Here is a 22,467-nt window from a genome sequence, read left to right as displayed (position 1 = left end):
TCTCTCTCTCTCTCTCTCTCTCTCTCTCTCTCTCTCTCTCTCTCTCTCTCTGTGTGTGTGTGTGTGTGTGTGTGTGTGTGAGAGAGAGAGAGGGGGGGGGAGGATATCTTTTTCTAGTCATAGTAAAATGTCCTCACCTAGTGCAGATGGCAAACATCTGCTGAATTTGACCATGAAATGACCAGAGGTTTGGCTTCCAACAAACAACAAGTGAACCAACTCAAGGGTTGGTAGAGTGCTTGCTTAGCATGTATCAGGCCCTGGTTTTGAAACCCAGCATATCAAAACCAAAATAAAAGAACCAACCCTGGACCCAAGACTGAGCTCCAGAGCACAGGATACCCCAAGGACTCAAAAACAAAAGAAGAGAGAATGATAAACAGACCATAGCTTTCTGTTATGAGTTCACCAGGGAACTACAGTTGGGTCTGAACAAATATTGACATCTAACTCCAACCTCCAAGTCTGGTGTTCACTCTCAATACAATTATTAAAACAAAACAACAACAATAATTCAAATACCAACAGTTACTCACTTAATTTTAGTATGGTTTCTACTTCAAAGACAGAATCGCTAAAAAAAAAAATATGCCTCAGGGAAAGCAAAGAATGTGTAGTTTTAGGTGGAAGGTCTATTTTTAGTAGAAGGATTCTACTTTCCATTCAATGTCAAGAACCTCAAACTCTTGTAGCTTTGTGCTCAGTCCCGTCACACCTTCCATTCCCAAGTCTAGTCTCTTAAGCTGCACCAGCTCTGCCTACCAACACAATATACTTTTGCTGTAGCTTTGTTTGCTTACAAGTCGAAGGCCCAGAAAGGGGCTCACTCCCTGGACTATGATGTTTGAGTGGAATTCTAGGCAAGGGCTCATCCACTGTTTCACGACAAGTGGATACATAAAGCAATAACAAAACCTTACTCATTCTAACTTAGAGGCTTAAAACAAAACAAAACAAAGCAAAACCAAAAACCAGTTTTTCTAGGGCATTTAAATGAACTAGGAGCAGACTCTTTAGAATCTTCTTTACACAGGCTTTTAGAAAACGACCTTCATTTACTTATAGCTGTGTGCAAATAACCTGTATTTATTTATCTTGGCATTTTCCTACTGCCCTAAAGAGAAAAACATGAAATGGTTAAGGAAGTTGGAAAGTTTGTCAGTGTAAAGCCTGTCTATGTAACCCTTCTCCTCTCCATTTCCTGTGCCAATTACACTTTTATTTCCCGTCTCTCTACACTCAGTAAACAAACCATATTATCAAGGGAAAGACGTGAGCCCATTAACATCGTGAGCCCTCAGATTACACTCACAAGAGACGACGCAGCACTTATCTGATGGAACAGAAGCTTTAATTGCTTTAAGGTACAAGCCAGTCCAAAGCTCTGAGATCTGACCGGTCCCCAGGATGCCCAGTGCCCTTCAGTCAGGAGTCTCACTGAAAGCGTGCGCAGCTCGCGTGCCAGCCTTCTAAATAGTGTACAAGGGCCTTTTCTGGATTCGGTATTCTGATGACCTCGTCAGAGGAAAAAAATCGGGCTTCTTCCCCAGACAGAAACTTATTTCTGCCCAAATCGACACTGACACTACAAACATTTATCCTCACCACGTCGCCACAAATTGGAAGGGGAGCTGAACAGAAAGAATGCTGTGGGGGGATGGTGCAAAGAAAAGCTAATGAAAATGATTTCATCCTTCCCACCCCTGTCCTAGGTGGTCCCAAGAGTCGTCGGTGAGGCAAAAAAAAAAAAAAAAAGAGGGAAAAAGCAACGACCCGCTGCTCTAGGTTTAGGACAAGAGCGACTCTTGGGTCAAGAAACCCGAATACACACAGAGGGGGGGGGCAACAGTAACTTGACCTTCTCAGAGGGAGGGCTGGGTAGAGTCCAGGCAGTGCAAAAGCAATACCCAGCCTCCTCCAAGCTCGCCCGTCAGTCCCCAGGGAGTAGCCCAATGGGTCCAGGGAGGGACCAGCTGCATCCCTCGCCCTCCACTGCCTTCCTCCCGCAATACCTGTCCGGGGAGCTGATGTCCTGGGCTCTCGCCCCGCCCTTCCGCCGGCGCCGCTCTCCCCTGAGCTGGGCGGAGGCCGCCGGGCGGCTTTGGCTAAGTTGGCAGCAGGGCAGGCGCGTGGAACGGCACTCCAGTCGGGACCGGCCAGTGCGGGGAAGGCGCCGATTGGCCGGCTGGCGCCACGTGGCTGCCGCCGCCGGTATATGAGGCCACTATTTACCTCGGGCTCTCTCGCCATGGCTCGGCGAGGGCAGCGGGGGTAGCAGGAAGGCGGAGCTGCGCGGACCGGCAGGGTGCGGCGCCTGGGTCGCTCGGAGCAAGCCATGAGCTCCTACCTGGAGTACGTGGCGTGCGCCGCAGGCGGTGGCAGCGGAGGGGTAGGCGGCGACGTGCTCGGCTTCGCACCCAAGTTCTGCCGCTCCGACGCGCGCCCTGTGGCCCTGCAACCCGCCTTCCCCCTGGGCAGCGGCGACGGCGCCTTCGTGAGCTGCCTACCCCTGGCCACCGCCCGGCCCACGCCGTCGCCTCCCGCAGTCCCCGCTCAGTCCCCGGTCCCGCAGCCCGCCGCGCCCCGCTACGCACCCTGCACCCTGGAAGGCGCCTACGAGCGGGGCGCCGCACCTGCCTCTGCCGCCGACTATGGCTTCTTGGGGTCCGGGCCGGCGTTCGACTTCCCAGGCGCACTTGGGAGAGCGGCGGACGACGGCGGGGCGCACGTCCACTATGCCACCTCGGCGGTCTTCTCCGGCGGAGGATCGTTCCTGCTCAGCGGCCAGGTGGACTTGGCTGCCTTTGGCGAGCCTGGCCCCTTCCCCGCGTGCCTCAAGGAGCCCGCGGACGGCCACCCCGGGCCCTTTCTGACCGCGTCCCCAGCCCCAGGAGCCTGCCCCAAGCCCGCCTCTCCCATCTCCGGCCTCCCGGCCGCCCACAGCACTTTCGAGTGGATGAAAGTGAAGAGGAACGCCCCCAAGAAAAGTAAGGAGGTGGGCGCTAGGGGAGGCACCTGGGGTCCTGGGAGCCGCCTCCTCCGTGAAGAACCGGGGTGCATGTGGCCACCGAGCCCTAGAGAGAGCTTCTGCCCCTAAGCTATCAGAGCCCAGGGTCAGAAAATGCCCCAGGAGCTGAGAAAATTAGGACAGAAGCCTCGGTAGAGCGCTTCTTCTGGTACAGCTGTGTCCATCATTCAGGAGGGCTGCGCTGTGACTTTGATCCTAACTCTTAGTCCCACTGGATAGTCTCAGCATTTCCTCATCTCGCTCACACCTTGTCTTTATGTTGCAGGCAAACTGTCCGAATATGGAGCCACAAGTCCCTCCAGTGCCATCCGCACGAATTTCAGCACCAAGCAACTGACAGAGCTAGAGAAAGAGTTTCATTTCAATAAGTACCTGACTAGAGCCCGACGCCTCGAGATAGCCAATTGTTTACAGCTGAATGATACCCAGGTTAAAATCTGGTTCCAAAACCGTAGGATGAAACAGAAGAAAAGGGAACGAGAGGGGCTTCTGGCTACAGCTGCCTCTGTGGCCTCGCTTCAGCTTCCTCGGTCAGAAACAAGTCCGACCAAACCTGGCCGGAATCTAGGAAGCCCTTCTCAGGCTCAAGAACCTTCCTGAGGCCCACTCTTAAGGACCTTTGGTTTACAGAAGTCCCTGACTGCTCCTCACCTTTGAGTGGATTTAAGAGCATAGTTTGGGCTGGAGGTGGGCATGGGCAGAAATTAATACGGATTTTACTTGGCAAAGGAATTGTCTAAACTGGCTTCTGAGTTCCAGAGGCTGTGTATAGAGCTATATATTTGATATCTTTTATTCGCATATTATTTTTGCCTCATCAGGGGAAAGGTGTCTAGCTACCAGCCTAAGCGCTGCTTTGTGAATCATGTACAATTCTTGGGTGTAGAGTGGCAGGCCTTCTTAGTCTGTGGTCAGAAACGTACCTCTCTGAAGTTATTTCGGCTTTAGTTTCCTGGACAGACTACATATACTCAGCTTCTTGAGATGATCAAAGCTAGCTAGGGTTTCCTCGATTTAGCTAAGCTGCTTCAGTGATGATTTTCATATTGTACTCCAGTTTGTTTAGTTAAGGTGGCTCCTACCTTTTCGTGTGCCTGGGTGAAGAGAAACAATCACTGTTTAGTTAGTAGCGGAACAAATTCACAGGGTCGGTAGAATCTGAATTACACCTTGACGTCAGTCAAACCTGAAGTGTAAATATATACAGTATGTATATTTTTTAAAGATTTGCTTGCAGTGAACCCTATATATGACATTTAATGTCATGCACAGCATGTAAAGATTTTGACCTTTTTGGTAATAAAAGTTACAGAATCTACTATTCTCTGCCTTTTCTTACTTCCCTCTCATTTTGATTCCTTAAGATGATCTGGTTTCAGAATGGGAGTTTGTTTACATTGGTAACCAAGAGTATCACCCCCACCATTACCTCCTCCTCTTTGTTTTTGTTTTTGCTTTGTTCTTTTGAGAAGAGTCTCTCTATGTAGGCTGTGCCCTGGAACTCACTCTGTAGACAAGGCTGGCCTTGAACTTAGAGATCTGCCTGTTTCTGCATCCATCCTGAGTGCTGGAATTAAGGGTGTGCGTGCACCACTATTCCTAGCAAAAGTATAACTTCTTACAGGTTGTAAGCACAAAGCAAATTATACATAATTATCTGGGCAAATCTGATGTACATAGCAGAGAGCTACTCTGCTAAATTCAAAACATTAAGGAAACAGGGTTTTCCCCCTTAGCTTTATGGTGGACATGCACATTAACTCAAAGACTAGGTACTCACTGCAGGCATGCTGACAATCCAGACACTTGGGGAGATCTGCCTTTTCTTGTTTCGCCTGTTCTCACAAAAGGAAGAGCAAAGGTGACCCGAAGACCTTGTTTCTTTATCCTGTGTGTTCTCTGAGCAAAGCAGCTGCTCATCAAAAAGTTTCCAGTGGCCTTTTTCCTATTTCCTATTTTCCTCCTAAAGGAGGCTGGCAGAAACCAGTAGTAAGAGCATCCTCTTCCTATAAGTCAGACTAAGCTCTGGCTGAGAACACAGGGTACTTGTCTGGGTTTTGTTTGTTTATTTGTTTGTTTGTTTTGTTATTGTTTTCTGAGGCAAGGTTGGGTAACCCTGGCTGTCTTGAAACACTTTGTAGACCAGGCTGGCCTTGAACTCACAGAAATGTTCCTGCCTCTGCCTCCAAGAGCTGGAATTAAAGGTGTGAGTCACCACCACTGGCTACTTGCCTGTTTTTAACAGTGGAATATTTTTTAAATTAATTTGTTAGAAGAGGTACAATTTGAAATCTGGCCAGAGAGCAGATTAAAAATAAACAAAACACAAAAGCCTCTACTCTTATTTCCCCTCAGTCTCCCTTCTGCAGAAGGTGCCCACAATCAACAGGGCTTCTGGGCTACCTCATAGTTATATAACTGTGAAGAAAAGTGTAATAAAAACACATAAAAGCAAGTGGGAGCTTCATAAAATTACCAAGTTAGGACATTTCCCCTACTTTATCCCATCCCCTTAAGATCTCTAGATAGCTCAACAGAAAGACTTAAAGTTACAAATTAAAAAGACTTAAAAGTTACAAATTAAAAAAGACAAAGTTACAAATACACAGAAGCCTTACTCCACTATATTTTTAGACATCAGTATAAGCACTCCAACTCTGATAACTCAAAAGTCTAAACAACAGTGGAAGAGTCTTGATATGCATCAATCTGATAGTTATGCTAAGAATGTGAAATCACACCTGAATTCTTGTCCTCATCTACCATTTCATGGAGTTGAAATAATTCTAGTTCTAGCAATCTCCGCTGTCTAGGGTAGTTGTGTGAGAGCAGGTCTGTTGATATTATCCTTAAGTTTTATTATCTGCCTCTCAATAACTTGATGCTAATCAGATCTTGCTTAAAACAGCTGCCTCCTCTCTGCTCTCTGCAGCTATTTGAAAAGACTTGTTAGAAGTCCTACTTAACCATTCCTCTCTAGTCACCTCTAGAGTTTCCTGCTGTGATCTTCGATGTGACAGTGTTTCCTTTTGACAAGCATTGAAACAAAATCTAAACAAAAACTATTACCACACTAATCTACCACCCATTCTCTGAGAAAGTAAAGTGATTTCTCATGAAGCTGGCCCTAGCACTTAACAGCCCTGATGGATGTCTTCCTTGATGAAGGTGGCTATTTTGACATTCATATAATGCTGTTCTATGAATCAGGCCAATATTAGCTATTTTTTGACCAACCCCAGGGATCTTTAAAAGCTTTCTTAATGCAGATCACTGTACAGCTATATTCAGTATTAGGAAGAGTCCTGGCTGGAGATGGGACGAACTAGGTGACCTTTGGAGATCTCTTCCAGTAAAGAAACACTATAGAAACTGCTACAACTCAATGGCTTTTGCATATTTGATTTTCAGATTGTTATGTGGAGAGGGTTTGTTTCTAGGGAAGCAAGTAAAGTTGGAAGGATCACAGTGATACTGTGGGAATTCAGAGAAGGTGGATTTTAGACATCATCAGACACATCATGTGACTCACTTACAGAAGAACATCCCCATTATTTGGAGCTCTGTGCTATTTTACTACAGCCATCTTTGTACTCTGAGGCTGCTATGCAAATGTTAGCCATTGAAACAATCCCATTTCTATCTTACAAGATTTCAAACTAAATATGCTAATTCACCGTCCAGCGATCTATTATAAGAATGAATACACAATGGACAGTTCTGGCTGTTGTATAATTAACTATTCAATGTTCCTTTGTCTTCACATAATGACTGAGTGTCTACTTTTCTGGATTCAGGATAATTGGGAGGAAAAGGAAAGCATTTAATAACATGAAATTTCCCTAACTTGACTATTGACAAATAAAGACCTTGATGATGGAAAAACCTAAAGCAATGCCACCTAGATTGTGAAAAGATTAACTATGAGTGATTTATTCTGCCTCAAACCTATGTATGATGGGACACAATACAAGAAGAGGTTGTGTCTGATTATCATGTCATCATAGAAAGTGAAGCAAGCTCAGACAAGTTGAAGGCTCAGCTCCAAAGTTCTTAATTATTTTTTATGGCCAAAGAAGTGCTCTTTATTTGCTGAATATTGAATTTGAAAACCTCAGGATCTAATCAGGTTCTGTGAGATGTTTAGTCTGACCACAGACCTCTCAACAAGAAAAATGCCCATTGTTAAAAGTTTATTTGTGGTTTTAAAGTAAAACCATGGTGGACATATCTCCTAAATAATGATAAATCTCTATCTAAATAGAAATCAAGATTTCATTGTTTTTTACCTCTATCCTGTTTCCAAGATATGAAAATGTAATAAATATGCAAAACAGCTCTATTGAACATCTCATTTGTAATTGCTTCTTAAATTATCCTTGTTGCTCAGAAATATAATTTCAATAGAAATTGTTAAATTAAATTTAATAATAAACTAAGGGGAAAGAATCCTAAATATTCATATGAAAAAGACTATCTATCAATTAGCTTGTAGAAGTTTCAACATTATCTCTTCTGCTTCGAATCCTATTACTGATATCACTGGGAAAGGAGGGCCAGAAAGTGGTCATTTGAACTTGCAACAGCTAATGAAACGGGCCTCAGACAGTTTCGAGGCATGTTTAGGTGACACTTAACTGCTGAGTTCATCCTATCATCAGGGGCCTGCACTTATGCAGTTTAGAAGGGTCCCATTAAGAAGACGAATACAAAACTATGACTGAAAGATAAGGCTTTCATTGGACCAGAAAGGGTCCAGATGAATGTAGCTTAGGTTTTGTTGGGTTCATGCCAATGGTTTTCCACCTCTTCCTCGAATTGGTTGTTTTATTTATTTTTTATTTTTTTATATTTATTTATTTATTTTATTGATGAGTACACTGTAGCTGTCTTCAGACACACCAGAAGAGGGCATCCAATCTCATTACGGATGGTTGTGAGCCACCGTGTGGTTGCTGGGATTTGAACTCAGGACCTCTGGAAGAACAGTCAGTGCTCTTAACCGCTGAGCCATCTCTCCAGCCCGAATTGGTTGTTTTATATCATTGACCAGTAGTTGCTCCTGTTGACAGCCACTGTTGCTTTCTTCCAGCTTTGAGGAACCAGAACCATTGTTGATTTCCTTCAAATGCATCAGATGGCAAATAAGGGGAGATGAGGACTAGTTGGTACTCTAATGCACCCTCCAATCATGTGCTCTTCTGGGCCTCTCGGCTCCTGGGCTGGCTGTATCACTGCTGAGAATGAGAGCTCCTCTCACCTCACAGGTCCTCAGCTTTGTGCTTCTGCTTCCTAGACAGAGGAAGGTTCAGATGGAGACATCAGAGCTTCATTGTTAGTTCCCCTGATGGATGGAATCAAAGAGGCTGAGGTGAAAGACCACTGAAAGGGAGGTGACCTCGGGTTTATCATCAGTTATGCTTTACAGCTAAAAGAAAAAGTAACTTCTCTGATGTCAGCTTCTACAAAACAAAGGGGATTGCTCTGGATGGCCATATCCTTGTGACCTTATTTTCTGCAACCCTTTACTCTGTTGGTTATCACTGAAAAGACAACTTATTATTACCAAGTTTTGTAGATTAATATCGACAAGCTGTTAGTTTCAAGTTCATGTCTGATGCTTGAAAAAGTAATCTATTTGGCTGCAGAACTTGCTAATGTATGATCTACATAGTGCTTCTCTCTGCTGTTGATTTGAATAAGAAGCTACTGTTATGGCTTGCCAGAAGTTGCTACTTCCTCTTGAATAGAGAAACTGGGATTTAACAAGAGATTTCTCAAGTGGAGGTAGGCATTCTGCATTCAGATTCTAAAACTCATTGCCTTAGTTTTCAATGTTGATAACTTTCAGAACATCAAAAGCCTCTAACCCATTCCACTCCGTTAAGATGTATGAGACTCCAAGTGAGTGGGTGTGTGGATAATCAAATCTCTCCCCCTGACCCTTGAGGGTCCTTTCTGGATTCAACCCAGAATGTCTTTGGACATTTTCTGTCCTCCACTGGCTCAGGTTTTATGACCTCTCAGGAAGCTATGTCCTGGTACCTGGCTGGTTTCTTTGCCTCTAGTCCTTACCTGAGGCAGCTCATTTGAAATCCTAGCCTTGGTTGAACATATTGAACACTATATCCTTGAATGGGGGGGGGTTTTGGTTCTTCTCTCTTTCCTGCCTTGGTCATGAAGTGAGAAGCTTTGCTGCTCCCCCTATGACATATTGTCTTGCTACAGGATGAAAGACACGGGACCAATACGACATGGACTGAAGTCTCCCAAACAATCTTCCAAAATAAACCTTTTGTGTTTTAAAGTTCATTACCTTGAATACTTTATTACAGTAACAGGAAGCTTGGTAAAAAGAATACTTGTAATGACTGAACTCTCATTGAATTAAGGGTCTGAGGCTCAGGAGAAGAATGGAAGTAATAAAGATGACCGTCAAACACTTTCCAGTGTACTAGCTCATCCTAGACAATGGTAAAACGAAGTCTATCATATATCCCTTCAATTTTCTGCCATCCAGAGTGATGTATGAATTCATATACATAGTATTTTGGGGGCTAGGTATCATAAATTAAAATGTGGTGGCTATTTATGTGGCTTTACTACATTGTGGAACCCTTCACAGTTGAATTTATTATTCTTTTTTTAAAAAAAAACACTCATTTTAATTTTAGGAATTTCATGTGAGTACTGTGTTTGTATCATTTCAACCACACACTATTTCCCCTCCAACTCCCCCATTCCCCTATCCTCTCTCAGTTTCATGACCTTTTCTTCTTTAATTATCATTCTTATCTGTCTGTCTGTCTGTCTGTTTTCTGCCTGCCGCTCTATTTATCCATTTACATAAGTGCATATAAATACAACCAGCTGGGTCCACTTGGTGTTGCTCATATGTTCATGTGTTTAGCATTGTCCTCTTGGGACTTGATAACCCATCAGTGTGCTTGGCCCTGGGGAAGACTGATCCAGCTTTTAGCAGCCATTAATTGCCTGTAGCTCTTTACCTAGTGGTAGGTCCTTGTGTGATTTCCCCCTCCATGTTGGGATGTCAATTGTTGTTGTCATTGTGCAGGTCTTGTTTAGGTGACTGTATTGTTCGTATTTTGTGTTCATATTTTGAGGGTTCCACAATGTAGTAAAGCCAAGTAAATAGCCACCGCATTCTAATTTATGATACCTAGCCCCCAAAATACTATGTATATGAATTCATGTGTCACTCTGGATGGCAGAAAATTGAAGGGATATATGATAGACTTAGCTTTACCATTGCCTGTTCATACACAACTCCATGTTGTATAGTGAGTACACTATTTTGTTACAGTCCTGATCTTCTGACTCTTACAGTCTTCTCATTCCTTCTTGAATCTTAGATATAGAGGTTGAATTGTAGATGTTATCAATAAATAGGAGATGGGTACTCATAGTCCATTGTTTTCTGCATTTTGACCAGTTGTGCACTGCTCTGATGGAATCCATCTGTCGTAAAAAATGAAGGATAAAGAACACTAAGAACTATTGTAAAGGCCACAGGAAAACAATTATTTTACGCTTACTCAGAAATATACACATGTTCATGTGTAGGCATGCATATGCAAACAATTCAAATAAACATGTCATTTGAGGTGATAACAATCTCTTAAAGAAGCATAAATTACTTACCAAAGTCCCAGTACCAAGCATAGGAAGCCTTTCTATAAAAATAAAATATTTTAAAATCTGTTTTTCTTCCTAGCCACTTAGTTCCCAACAGTAGTGAACCCGAGACTGATTATTTATTATTAAATGTCTGTGCCATAAGCTTTGGCTCATTCTCTGACTAGCTGGTAATCTATTTAAGCCATTCAAACTATTCTATGTACCCTATGTGGCGAGTCACCTCTCCTTCAGTCCTGGCCTGCTTCTTTGTCCGCATCTCCTCAGCATCGTCGTCTCCCTCAGCGTTTCCCTGCGTTCATCTGCCTGCTGCTTTACATCTGTCTTGTCTCTAGAATCTCACTCTTCATCTCTCCTGAATCTTTCATATGCTGGCACTATTTCCCAGAATCCTCTCTCTTCCTGCCAGTGTCCCACCCCCTATTTCCTGTCTCAGCTCATTGGCCATCAGCTTTTTTATTGGCAGGTGATGTTTATAAGAGACCCTCTCTACACCTCCGTTTGACTTGTTGACCAAGGACGTTCAAAAGACTCCCCAAACGATGTAGACTACTGCCATTGCCCATGATTGCCTTCTAAGACAAGAAAGTAAGATCCTATTAATGAAGATACTACACACTTCTAACACAGGACTTAGCAGAATCAAGCTGTAACTGATCTGGGAAACTTCTTCCTGAGGACCAGCTCTTACAGTATGCAAACACGGTATGCAAGCTGCCAAGGAAGAAGAGTAATCTCTATCCTATTGAGCTGTAAAGTCTACGAGCTACAACAGTAACCAGCATGGCAAGATAGAGCCAAGGGTGTAATAATGGCACATATGTCTTGGTATTAACCAACAGCTACCTAACTGGACATAAAGACTGTCCAATAGGAGGGAATTCATGACTAGTACTGTAAACCTAGCCAACTACACATGGCTGAGGAAGTCATGAACCCTAGAGGACATATAACTGCAGTGTTCCTAAGCCAGTATAATCCCCAACTGTACTGTAAATACCTATCCTTATACTCATAGATTAGTGTAGACACACCACCCTCATTATCAAAGAAGTTTCTTTTTGCAGAAGACAAGATTCATCATTTATTTATTTATTCATTTGTTTGTTTGTTTATTTATTTTAGATATAGTCTCACTTTGTAGCCTGGAACTCAGTATGCAGAACAAGCTGGCCATGAACTCATAGACATTCATCTGCCTCTGCTTCACAAGTGCTGGGATTAAATGTGTCCCACTTTGTCTGGCTATTTTTAATTTTTTAAATTTTATACATATGAGTATTTTAGCTGCATGTGTGCCACATGATGCATAGTGAGTGTGGAAGCCAGAAGGGGGTATCGTATCCCCTGTAACTGGAGTTAGGAATGAGTGTGAACCACCATGTGAGTCCTGGGAATCAAACCTAGGTCCCCTGGAAGAGCAGACAGTGCTCTTAACTGTTGAGCCATTTCTCTAGCTTCTATGAGGTGGAAACTTCTGGTTTCTTTGGAAACACAGTTGTGTCATGTGATTTTTTTGGAAGCTGTCTTGAGATAGGATGTTTTGCTGAAGCAGACCATGAGAAGGTGTATGATGTTTTGCTGGAGCAGATGCTTGAGAGGGTGTGTGATGTTTACAAAGAATATAAATACAAGGCCACAGACAGTGAGACGATGCTCGTGCAGTGCTGTGCCTTGCAAGGCTTTGCTGGTGTTTACTTGTTGTGCAACACTTTGCTGGTTTCTGATATGGGACCCCGAAGGACTTCCATGTCCTGGCTGAGACTTTCCATGTACTGCTGTCTACTAAGTAACATTCTGCGGTTTTTTCTAAGATCAAAACATCCTGATGTAGGCATGGTGCCCCAGGAAGGGAATTTACACTTGACATCCCACTGCCCCCGAGTTGAGTTCCTATTTTTCCTTGAATTTATGTTTTTCCTTCCCTGGATTGGTGTATATATGGAACCTGCTCAGTAAAGGCATTGGCATTCTCTCATAACGAATGACCTGAGTCTGTGTCTTCCTTTAATCCCCCAAGGCCTATGCCCAAGTCCGTGGCAGCGCTGGTTCTATCACTCTGGTCTTTGCTGGTCTTCACTTCTTAGAGAGAAACACACCAAAGAACTTTTCAAGATATTCTAGCTGATTCTTGCTGCTTCTGTTGACTTGTGCCCATTTGGTGGGGTCTTGCAGTTTCTGCTGGATCAGGCCATTGTTATTGATTCATGTTTAGTGTTTGCTTTTGGACTGGACTTCTGGTATCCTGACAATAAAGATTGTTGCCCCAAAAAACTACTTCTAAATAGGTCCACCATCTCCCTTTCCTACTAACCTTCTTTGCTACCTCTAGACCGTAGGCTAAAAGGGAGGTTGAAGCCTAAATAAAGTAGTCTTTGAAAAATCTAAGCCTATACTCCTGTCTGGTTATTTTTTAAGAGTGATGAATTCTAGGGACTGGAGAAAGAGTTTCAGTGGTTAAGAGCACTGACTTTCATCCAGAGGACCCAGGTTCAATTACCAGCACTCACATGGCATGTTACAATTGTCTGTAACTCCAATTCCAGGGGATGCAACACTTTCACACAGACATATATGCAGGCAAAACACCAACGCACATAAAATAAACATAAAAAACTATAAAAAATTTTTATAAAGAAAATAAAGTATTCTTTATTTTTATTCAGTTACTACTTTTATTCAGTTTTATTCTGCATACATTGAAGTTAAAAAAAATTAACCAATTACCTTCTTAACTCTGTTGATGCAGAGAGAAGAAATTTCTGTTTGGATCTATTTTGGAAGTAGAAAATTGGGAACTTTCTTAACTGTATACAAAGCTATTTATACTGACAGTTTATTAAAGTCTGAACTTAAAATGAAACAAACAAACAAATGAAGAGGGCACAAAAAGGACCCTTTGGAGTCTAATAAATGTATAGAGTAAATTTCTTGGTAGAAACAATTGTTTATTTTTCTAACTGCTTATGATTTGACTGTTGAAAGATATCAACCTTCTTCAACAGATCATATGAGTGATGACACACATACAGATGTTTGACCTCCTCTTACATTTGAACGAGCTGTGTTTCAGATGGATGAAGTACGCAATATATACGTTAAGGAAAGAAACTTCTGGCTTATGAAAAATTTGTAGCTAGGATAGATTCAATGTCAATAAATAAAATGGCTGTAAAGGCCAAATTAAAACTATAGTATTTTTCATTCAGATATAGACACTATTTGTCCCTAAAACTCTTAAGTTGATTTAAAAAGCAACTCAACCTGCCAAGACAGCCAATTTGGTCTTCTGTTTTGACTGCAAATAAAAGCACAGCTACAGAAGAATAATCTAGTTTTTTTTCTAGGAGCATAAGGTTCCCCTAGAAACTTTAAACAGCTGTGTTTATATCTCTGATGATGTCTTGGAATTCGCTGCACAGGGAAGATATCTGAGAAGTTTTTTTAGTCTATTTTTTATGAAAAATTTGTCATGCTTGGTTTGGCTGTTGACTCTAAGAAATTTTAAGAGAATATTATAGGTCTTTAAACTAATTCTATATATAAAAAAACAAACAATATAACACATATTTTAGCACACCAATGAGCTTGCCCTAAAGTAAATGAACACCTGTAAATAAAACTGTTGATTCCTACCATCACAATAACAAGGGTCACTCCAGGTTATATGCAAATGAGGAATAAACATTTCAAATTTTTCAATCTTTCCCCTCTCAGTTGTAGTTATAAAACATTATTTACATTTTTTTTAGCACATAGTGACACATACCTTTAATCCCAGCACTCAGGAGGCAGAGGCAGGTATGAGTCTCTGAGTTCAAAGCTAGCCTGGTCTACAGAATGAGTTTCAGGATGGCCAGGGCTGCAGAGAAATTCTGTCTCTGTCTCAACATCCAGCCCCACCCCCAAAATGTTATTGTTAGCTTAAGACTGCTTCACTAAGGGCTCTGTAGCATGAGGGCGCTCTTATGAAACTTAAATGACATTTGGGTTGATAAAACAAACAACAACAAACAAGCAAACCAAAAACAAACTGTCAGGCATCCTCTCTCCTCTTAGAAAGCTCTTTTTCCCCTAGCTTCTCTCTTAGTGAAGAAGACACTGTTATCTGATAGTTTAATCGGTGTCTCTCCTTTGTTAAATGTAAGCAGAGGTAAGCTTCATATTTTATTTAAAAACGACAAGTACCGATTGTGTCGGCTTGTTCAATCACTCCTCAGCTCCAAGCCTCAACGCAGAGTTGTCAGGAAAGAAATGCATCGACTGTTTGGAATGGTGACTTCTATTGTGTGGGTTTGATACATTGTTACTGATGGCTTGATACATTTTGATACATTGTTAATGATTTGATACATGTTACTGATGGCTGCTTCTAGGTAGTAGGGTTTTGTCGATATTTTTTCTTTGTAGGGCTTTTCTGTATTACTTAAAGTTGTAAAAATTGTGAATCATTAAATGTAGAGATAATGAAGTCATTACTTTCTTTTTTTTTTTTTTTTTTTTTTTTTTTGCCAATGGGAGGCCCCAGAGGAATTAGATAATGCATCTCATGTGCCTATTCTTGAATAATTAAATAAAAATGTCTGTAATATACATGGGTGTACACATGAGTCAGATAAATGATAGATAAGGTCTACCTTTCATTTCTTCAACAGGGAATTCGGCATTTGGATACTATATATGTTCAATTTTCTCCTTACCAGCTGGAGATTAGTTCTGACTTGTGCTGATAAAATTAGAACTCATTAGGAAGAAAGCAGAAAGTTTACCATAGGGCTAGATAGATGGCTTAGCAATTAAGAGAAGGTACTGATCAGAATTTGGTTTTCAGCACCCACACCAGGCAGCACACAGTAGCCTGTAACTTCAACTCGGAAGGATCCAAATGTTCCTGACCTCCTCAGACATCTGCACATACTCACATGGATATACCCATATAAATAAAAACATTAAAAAATAAGCCTTAAAATATATACCCTAAGTAAAGTTCAGAAACAAATAGATATAGTAAATGATATTTATGGTGGTCATTTTTCCATATTTGTAAAGCAAAACTAATGAAATACAATTTTTTGCCTGCTATTTTTATTTTTTCTTATTATTTTACTCATTCATCTTACATTCCGCTCCCTTCTGTTCAACCCTCCCACAATTCTTCCTCCCGTTCCCCCTCCTCTTTTTCTCTAAGCATGTGGGGGACCCCCCACCCCGGTATCCCTCCAGCTTGGCATATTTAAGTCCATAGGCTCATCCTCTCCCACTGAGGCCAGACAAAGCAGCCCATCTAGAAGAACATATCCTACGTACAGGCAACAGTTTTTAGGATAGCCTCTGCTCCAGTTGTTTGGGACCCACATGAAGACCAAGCTGCACTTCTGTTACATATGTGTAGGGAGACCTGGGTCTCACCCATATGCTTTTTGGTTGGTGGGTCTGAGAGCCTCAAGAGTCCAGGTTAGTTGACTCGGTTGGTCTTCCTGTGGAGTTCCTATCCTTGTAAAGGCTGCAATCCTTCCTTCTGATCTTCCATAAGAGTCCCCAAACTCCATCTACTGTTTGGCTCTGGGTGTCTGCATCTGTCTGAGTCAGCTGCTGGGTGGAGCCTTTCAGAGGACAGCCATGCTAGACTCTTTTCTGGAAGCATAACCATATCATTAATAATGTCAGGGATTGGTGCTTGCCCATGGGATAAGTCACAAGTTGGGCAAGTTTTTAGTTGGCAGTTCCCTCAGTCTTTGTTCCATCCCCTCTGCCTGCATTTCTTGTAGACAAGAAAAATTTTGGGTCAAAAGTTTTGTGGGTGGGTTGGTGTCCCTATCACCCCATTGGGTGAAATACAAATTTTAATGCTAGAAGCAAGTCTTTTTGTAGTGTTGGGAATCAAACCCATGGCTTCATACACAAGAGGTAAGCATTCTAAAATGTAACTATGTCTCCAAATTTTGGCTTTTTGAGATAGAGTGATCTCAAAGTTCCTATGCAGTCCAGGATACCTCCAGGGCAATCTTCCTGCCTCTGCCTCCAAAGTGTTGGGATTATTACCACCTTGTTATGAATGTACATTTATAAGTAGACTTTGCATTTTCTGGAGGGCCCCCTCAAAACATTCTTTCCTTCCGCCTATGCAGATTTGAAAAGCTTGATGATAGTCCATGGGTTAACCCCTAAGGAGGTTGGTAAGGACTAAATAGCTGCGATGAGAAACGGTTTTATTTTGAAGACGGTTTATTTTCCTAGCAACTGGATACTTCTAGGTTCGGATGGGGAGACTGGAAGTGGGTTTTCACTATTTTTCCTTTGCCTAGCTGTGTTAGCTTTCTCAATTTGTCTAGAATTATGCATTTTGTGGAGTGTCTACTTCATTGTTTTGAATTACCCAATATTGATCTCTTCTTCCTCTAATAACCGCTCATGTTGCTGGTAAGAAAAGGAAGAGTTGATTCTTGTGGCCACGGTAGTAATTCTAGCACTGAGGCCTGAGTCAGGTCCTATTCTAGATGGCTGCGCTTGCTAGCGGTGGAGTTGAAGCCTAGTTCAACACACATCGGAAATTCCCTGCTTTTAGCGATTCCAGAATTTGCCACACAGAATCTAGTGTCCTGCCCTTAAGGAACTTATAAACCTCATAGTAAGGGAAATAGGATAAGTTCAAAAATGGTAGTAAGTGCTTTAGGGAGCTTCTCAAGCATGAGACTGTGTCTATGTAGCACAGAGTGGAGTGGCAGCCTGGCCTGCATCCAGTTGCTTTAACAAACTTGGCAGCCCATTGAGTTCGTTCGACTTCTCTGTCTACCAGATCTCTGGAGAAGGGAATCCCACTACTCCCAGTGGTTGTTTCATAGACTATAGTAATGGAGGGGTGGGGTCAGCTTTCTCTCTCTATTCTTTTTGGTTTCCAAAACCCTTCTTTCTTATGTTAAAGTGGGAATGTTGGACTATATGCTGGTAAAGATCCCCAAATTGATTTCTTCTGGTTTTGTTTAATGGTTTATTTAGTCTTATCCATAATCTGATCTCCCCTGGCATCCCGTCTCTCCTTCCCTATCTCCCTTGCTCCCTTCTTCCTCCCTTTCTTCCTTTCCCCCTCCATCCCTCCTTCCCTCTCTCCCTTCCCCTTCCTTTCTCTTTCCCTCTGAACCTTCTCCCTTCCTCCCTCTCTCCCTTTCTCCTTCCTTCCTTCCTCCCTCCCTTTCCCCTCCCTCTCCATTCCCTTCCTTCCTTCTTTCCTTCCTTCCTTTCTCTCCTTTCCTTTTCTTCCTCCTTCCCTCCCTTCCTTCCTTATTTTCGTCTTTGAGATAAGGTCCTACTCTGTAGCCAACACTAACCTGAACCTCTCCCTCCTCGCCCTCATGAGTGCTGGAATTACGGTGTGTCCTTCCATGTCCATCTTGGTTTTATTCATTTAAATTCCTTCTTTCCCCTAGTCCATATTACAGATTGTATACATCTTTGTCTTAAAAGGGCTGCTGCTTATAGCAGTAACAGCACCAGAGTCAAAGCTATAACTTGTAGGACCCCAAAGGGCTGCTATGCCCTGGCTGAGCCTTTCCGTACACTGCTGTCTACTAAGTAACATTCTGCGGTTCCTCTAGGATCAAAACATCCTGACTAATACATGGTGCCCCGGGAAGGGAATTTATACTTGACATCCTATTAACTCCCAGTTGAGTTCCTGTTTTTTCCTGAGTTTGTATTTTTCCTTCCCTGGCTTGGTGTATATATTGAACCTGCTCAGTAAAGGCATTGGCATTCTCTCACAACGGATGACCCGAGTCTGAGTATTTCTTTATCCCCCAGGCCTACGCCCGAGCTCGGTACAGCGGGCAGCGCTGGTGCTGTCAATAACTATGTTATATGACATGTGATATGTGATATGTGATGTGTGATGTATAAAATAATATATAACATATAGTGTATAGTATATAGTATATAATATATAGTATATAACATATATATAGTATATAGTATATAGTACATAACATATAATATATAATAAATATATAATATATAATATATTCATCTTCTCTACTCTAAACCCTTGACCATTTTCCTTTACATTCTGTCTAGGATTATGTTGATTTTATATAACTACTTCAGAGAGTTTTTTATTTCTTTTTTTTTCCTTTTAGTTTTTGAGACAGGGTTTCTCTGTGTAGCCCTGGCTGACCTGGAACTCACTCTGTAGACCAGGCTGGCCTCAGAGATCTGCCTGCCTCTGTCCCCTGAGTGATGGAATTATAGGCGCTGTCACCATGCTGGCTTAGATTTTTGCTTCTTGAATCATTGTCCATGTGTCCCACTCTGGTCTTGCTAGGAGGTGCTTCGTTCTGTGGTTGGGTGAAGTGATGAAGTTCAAGAAAATTATCTTTAGCTCTTCTTTTTCTGAGGCTCTTTGTTTCACTACTTCCCACTGCCTCCCTCTTTTATCCTGTAGAGAGTGGATTCAGCTAGTGCTAAGTACTAACCAGCTAAAAGAAGTGAACTGATGTGTTTGTGTGAGTATGTTCACCCTTAGATATACAAGGTTCTTTCTGAATGAGAGATTGGGCTGCTTTAGTGGGCTTCACGCATCTTCTAAGGGCAGGAGTAAGACAGAGAGAAGTTAAACAGCACGACGCACAGGAAGCAGCTGTAGAAAACAGAGTAGAGAGGAGGATGGAGAAGTCACGCTGCTGCTTAGGATTCATTCCAACAGCTTTGACGAGAGATGATGACTTGAATGAAGACAGAAAACAAAGCAGATACAGTGGGGAGATGGGGTGGGTCAGAGTCAGACAAAAAAGGAGCCTGCGACTAGGTAAACTCTTTAGACATCAAAGCAGTTGAAAAAAATGTTGTTTTAAACATAGAAAAAGCAATGGATTAACCACAAATATTACTTTATCCATTTTAAGCATGCACCTTAGTGGCGTTAAGTGTGTTCACACTGTTGTGCAGCCATCAGCAATGCCCAAAGCTGACAAGATTTGTTCTTTTGAACCTGGCCTACTTCAGTCAGCCTAGGTTTTCAAAACAGCAATTGTATGCTGTACCTCATCTCTGTCACAAAGTATTCCTAAATTCTTAAAAAACAAATAGCACACTGACCAAGTGTGGTGGTACATGCCTTTAATCCCAGCACTTGGGAGGCAGTGGTAGGAGGATCTCTGTGAGTTCGAGGCCACTTGTAGACCATTCTTCAGGGCTAGTTCTAGGACAACCAGTGCATAGAGAAAACTTGTCTTAAAAACAAAACAACAAAAAACAAAACCCCAAAACAAAATGAAACAAACAAACAAACAAAAACAAAAACAAAAGACCTCCAATCTCCCCCCAAAGATACAACATTACATATATGCATAAGTAAAAGTAGGTTATTTCTGGGTTTTCTAATCATAAATTTCTGGAAAATGGAAGTCTAGTTTTTTTTTGTTTGTTTGTTTCTGTGTTGTAGCCTAGGTATGGTCTCTCTCTCTCTCTCTCTCTCTCTCTCTCTCTCTCTCTCTCTCTCTCTCTGTGTGTGTGTGTGTGTGTGTGTGTGTGTGTGTGTGTACACATGTGTATGTAAGCAGGGAATCTTGGCTCACCTATTATGTACTTCTCTACAATTGAAGGGTTTGGAATGGGACCTGAAAGCAGCCCCAATGGGGAAATACAATCACCTGAAATTGAGATTCATCAACTTCTCCCGGAATAGAGGGCCTGGAAGACAGTTTGAATCAGAAAGATTCAGAGCTCAGAAGCAAACCTGCTTTAAAGACCACAGATAACATGATTCATAGTTTGAGTAAACTGTGCACAATTTAGAAACTCTGAAGGGTGTTCTAGTACTTACTGTTACTTGGGGCGGTGGGTACGTAGTAGATTCTTCTGCTCTAAGTAACACACTGTGTACACAAGCAAGCTGTTTGGTTTGCCTCTCTGTCTGCATCTTTAGAGTAGCTTAGGCAATATTAACTCCGTGGTGGTTGTTTTGAAAAACAGGCTATCATTACAAATATGTCATGTATTTATTTATTCTCGTGTTATTATTTTGCTTAAAAATGTTCACTCATCTGGTTAAAAGATAGTGTAAGATCTTCCTAGATAAATTAATCAACATACTTACTTGCTCATTTTTCTTTTAATTTTAGTTTTCAAAATACCCAAAGGCTACATCCATTACAGGGTAATGGACTGCAAAATCTTACTTAATTGCAATAAACACACTTACAGGAGTTACAGAATACATATACATACATACATACATATATATATATATATATATATATATAAAGTCAACAAGCAAGAGAGACCCTGGGCCAGAGCATTAGTTGTATTCTAAAGGTCATGGAAACTATAGCCCAGAATCTGTGTCTCAGAACTCTTGGGAGGTGGGGGATGGGTGTAACCAACACACTCCAGGTTTGATTTTGATACCTATTATCAGGCAGGTCCCAGATATTTCCTCCTCTGTAGGCTGTGCATGCTTATTTAGTCAGTAGATGATGCTGGAAGAGGGCCTCAAACCATGAGTTAATTGGGTACATTTCCTACTTACCTCTGAGATAGTATGCACACTCTTTTTTTGTCCTTACCTAAATAAAAAACTTATTTGTGATTCTTGAATGACAAAATATTTTAATGGAGTGATTTCTTTATAAATAAAAAAATAAACATTAAGAATAGATAAGATATACATGTTCAGGATTATTCAATATATCTAGAATTTTCTAACAGATCCTGATGTCATTACAGATAGAACTATAGTTAATTCAATCTAAGAGGGTTCCTTGATTCAAACTGAATTCTCTTGCTGTGCATTTCTGGTTCCTTGGGGGATCCTATGAAGAATCTCAGGAAATTCCTTGCTGATTGGGGAGATAGTAGACTGTACCATATGGCCCACACATGTCACTAGCATTCCTCTAAGGAAGAATGCAGAGGATTATATTTAGAATACAGGGCATGTCTTCAGTGGTTCAGATGACCCAGGGGATTATTAGAATCTTCTTGTGGAATTTTTCCTATAGTTAAAAGATGACTCCAGAATTATGACCGTGTGGTGGACACTGGAGCCCATCTGTAAGTTTCTGTAGCAGCGAGTGCTATAGCTTTCACTATTGTGCAGTATTTTGAAAGCTATTCATGCTTATCTTTCTACTTGATAGTCTCAGGTTTTCACAAACATCTTGTAAAATGTATCTGTGTATTTTACGTGTTACGGGTGTTTTGCCTCCACGCACACATGTATGTGCACCATGTGTGTCTCTGATGACTGAGTGGTTGAGAAGAAAGCAATAGATCTCCTGGAACTGGAGTTACAGATGGTTGGGAGCCACCATGTGGGTGCTGGGAATGGAACCCAGGCCCCCTGGAAGAGAACCAGGGCTCTTAACCACAGAACCATCTCTCCAGCTCTAACCTTTTGAAGGACCCTTTTGACACAAGTGTTGTAATAGTTGCTTTCCTGTTGCTGTGATAAAGCACCATGACCACGGCAACTTACAGAAGAAAGGATTTATTTGGGCTTACAGTTTACGAGGAATAAGAATCTGTCACTGTCATGGTATATAAATGTGGCCGCACAAAGGCATAGCAGCAGGAGCAGAGAGTTGAGGGCTCACATCTTGAACCATAAGCTAAAAACAGAGAACTCATTAGGAAATGACACAAGGCTTTTAAAACTTCAAAGTCTGCCCCTAGTGACATACTTCCTTCTTCTAGCAAGGTCACACCTCCAAAACTTACTCAGATAGCTCCACTGAGAACCAGTTTTTAAATATCTGAGCTTTGGGGGAGGGGGCGTGCTCATTCAAACCACT

The 22,467-nt window shown here is 41.9% G+C and overlaps 1 protein-coding gene across 1 annotated transcript; it reads left to right on the top strand.

Annotated features, from left to right (window-relative positions):
• The first annotated feature begins 2,213 nt into the window (after window positions 1-2,213).
• Hoxd1 (homeobox D1) lies at window positions 2,214-4,346 on the top strand. The gene is made up of 2 exons (XM_028763083.1): window positions 2,214-2,987; window positions 3,294-4,346. The coding sequence occupies exons 1-2, from the start codon at window positions 2,336-2,338 to the stop codon at window positions 3,626-3,628; spliced, it is 987 nt and encodes a 328-aa protein (XP_028618916.1). The 5' UTR covers window positions 2,214-2,335; the 3' UTR covers window positions 3,629-4,346.
• Window positions 4,347-22,467: the final 18,121 nt, after the last annotated feature.

The sequence above is a fragment of the Grammomys surdaster genome, unplaced genomic scaffold (genome assembly GCF_004785775.1).
Source record: "Grammomys surdaster isolate TR1022 unplaced genomic scaffold, NIH_TR_1.0 136, whole genome shotgun sequence".
Classification (NCBI taxonomy): Eukaryota; Metazoa; Chordata; class Mammalia; order Rodentia; family Muridae; genus Grammomys; species Grammomys surdaster.
Note: the sequence above shows the minus strand (reverse complement) of the source record. Positions and strands in the feature narration are given on the sequence as shown.

What these genes read in the sequence shown, in the direction of transcription:
- Hoxd1 (XM_028763083.1), top strand. Translation starts at nt 2,336, where the DNA reads ATGAGCTCCTACCTGGAGTACGTGGCGTGCGCCGCAGGCGGTGGCAGC. An exon ending in GAGGAACGCCCCCAAGAAAA is followed by an intron (nt 2,988 to 3,293) that starts GTAAGGAGGTGG and finishes TTTATGTTGCAG; the next exon opens with GCAAACTGTCCGAATATGGA.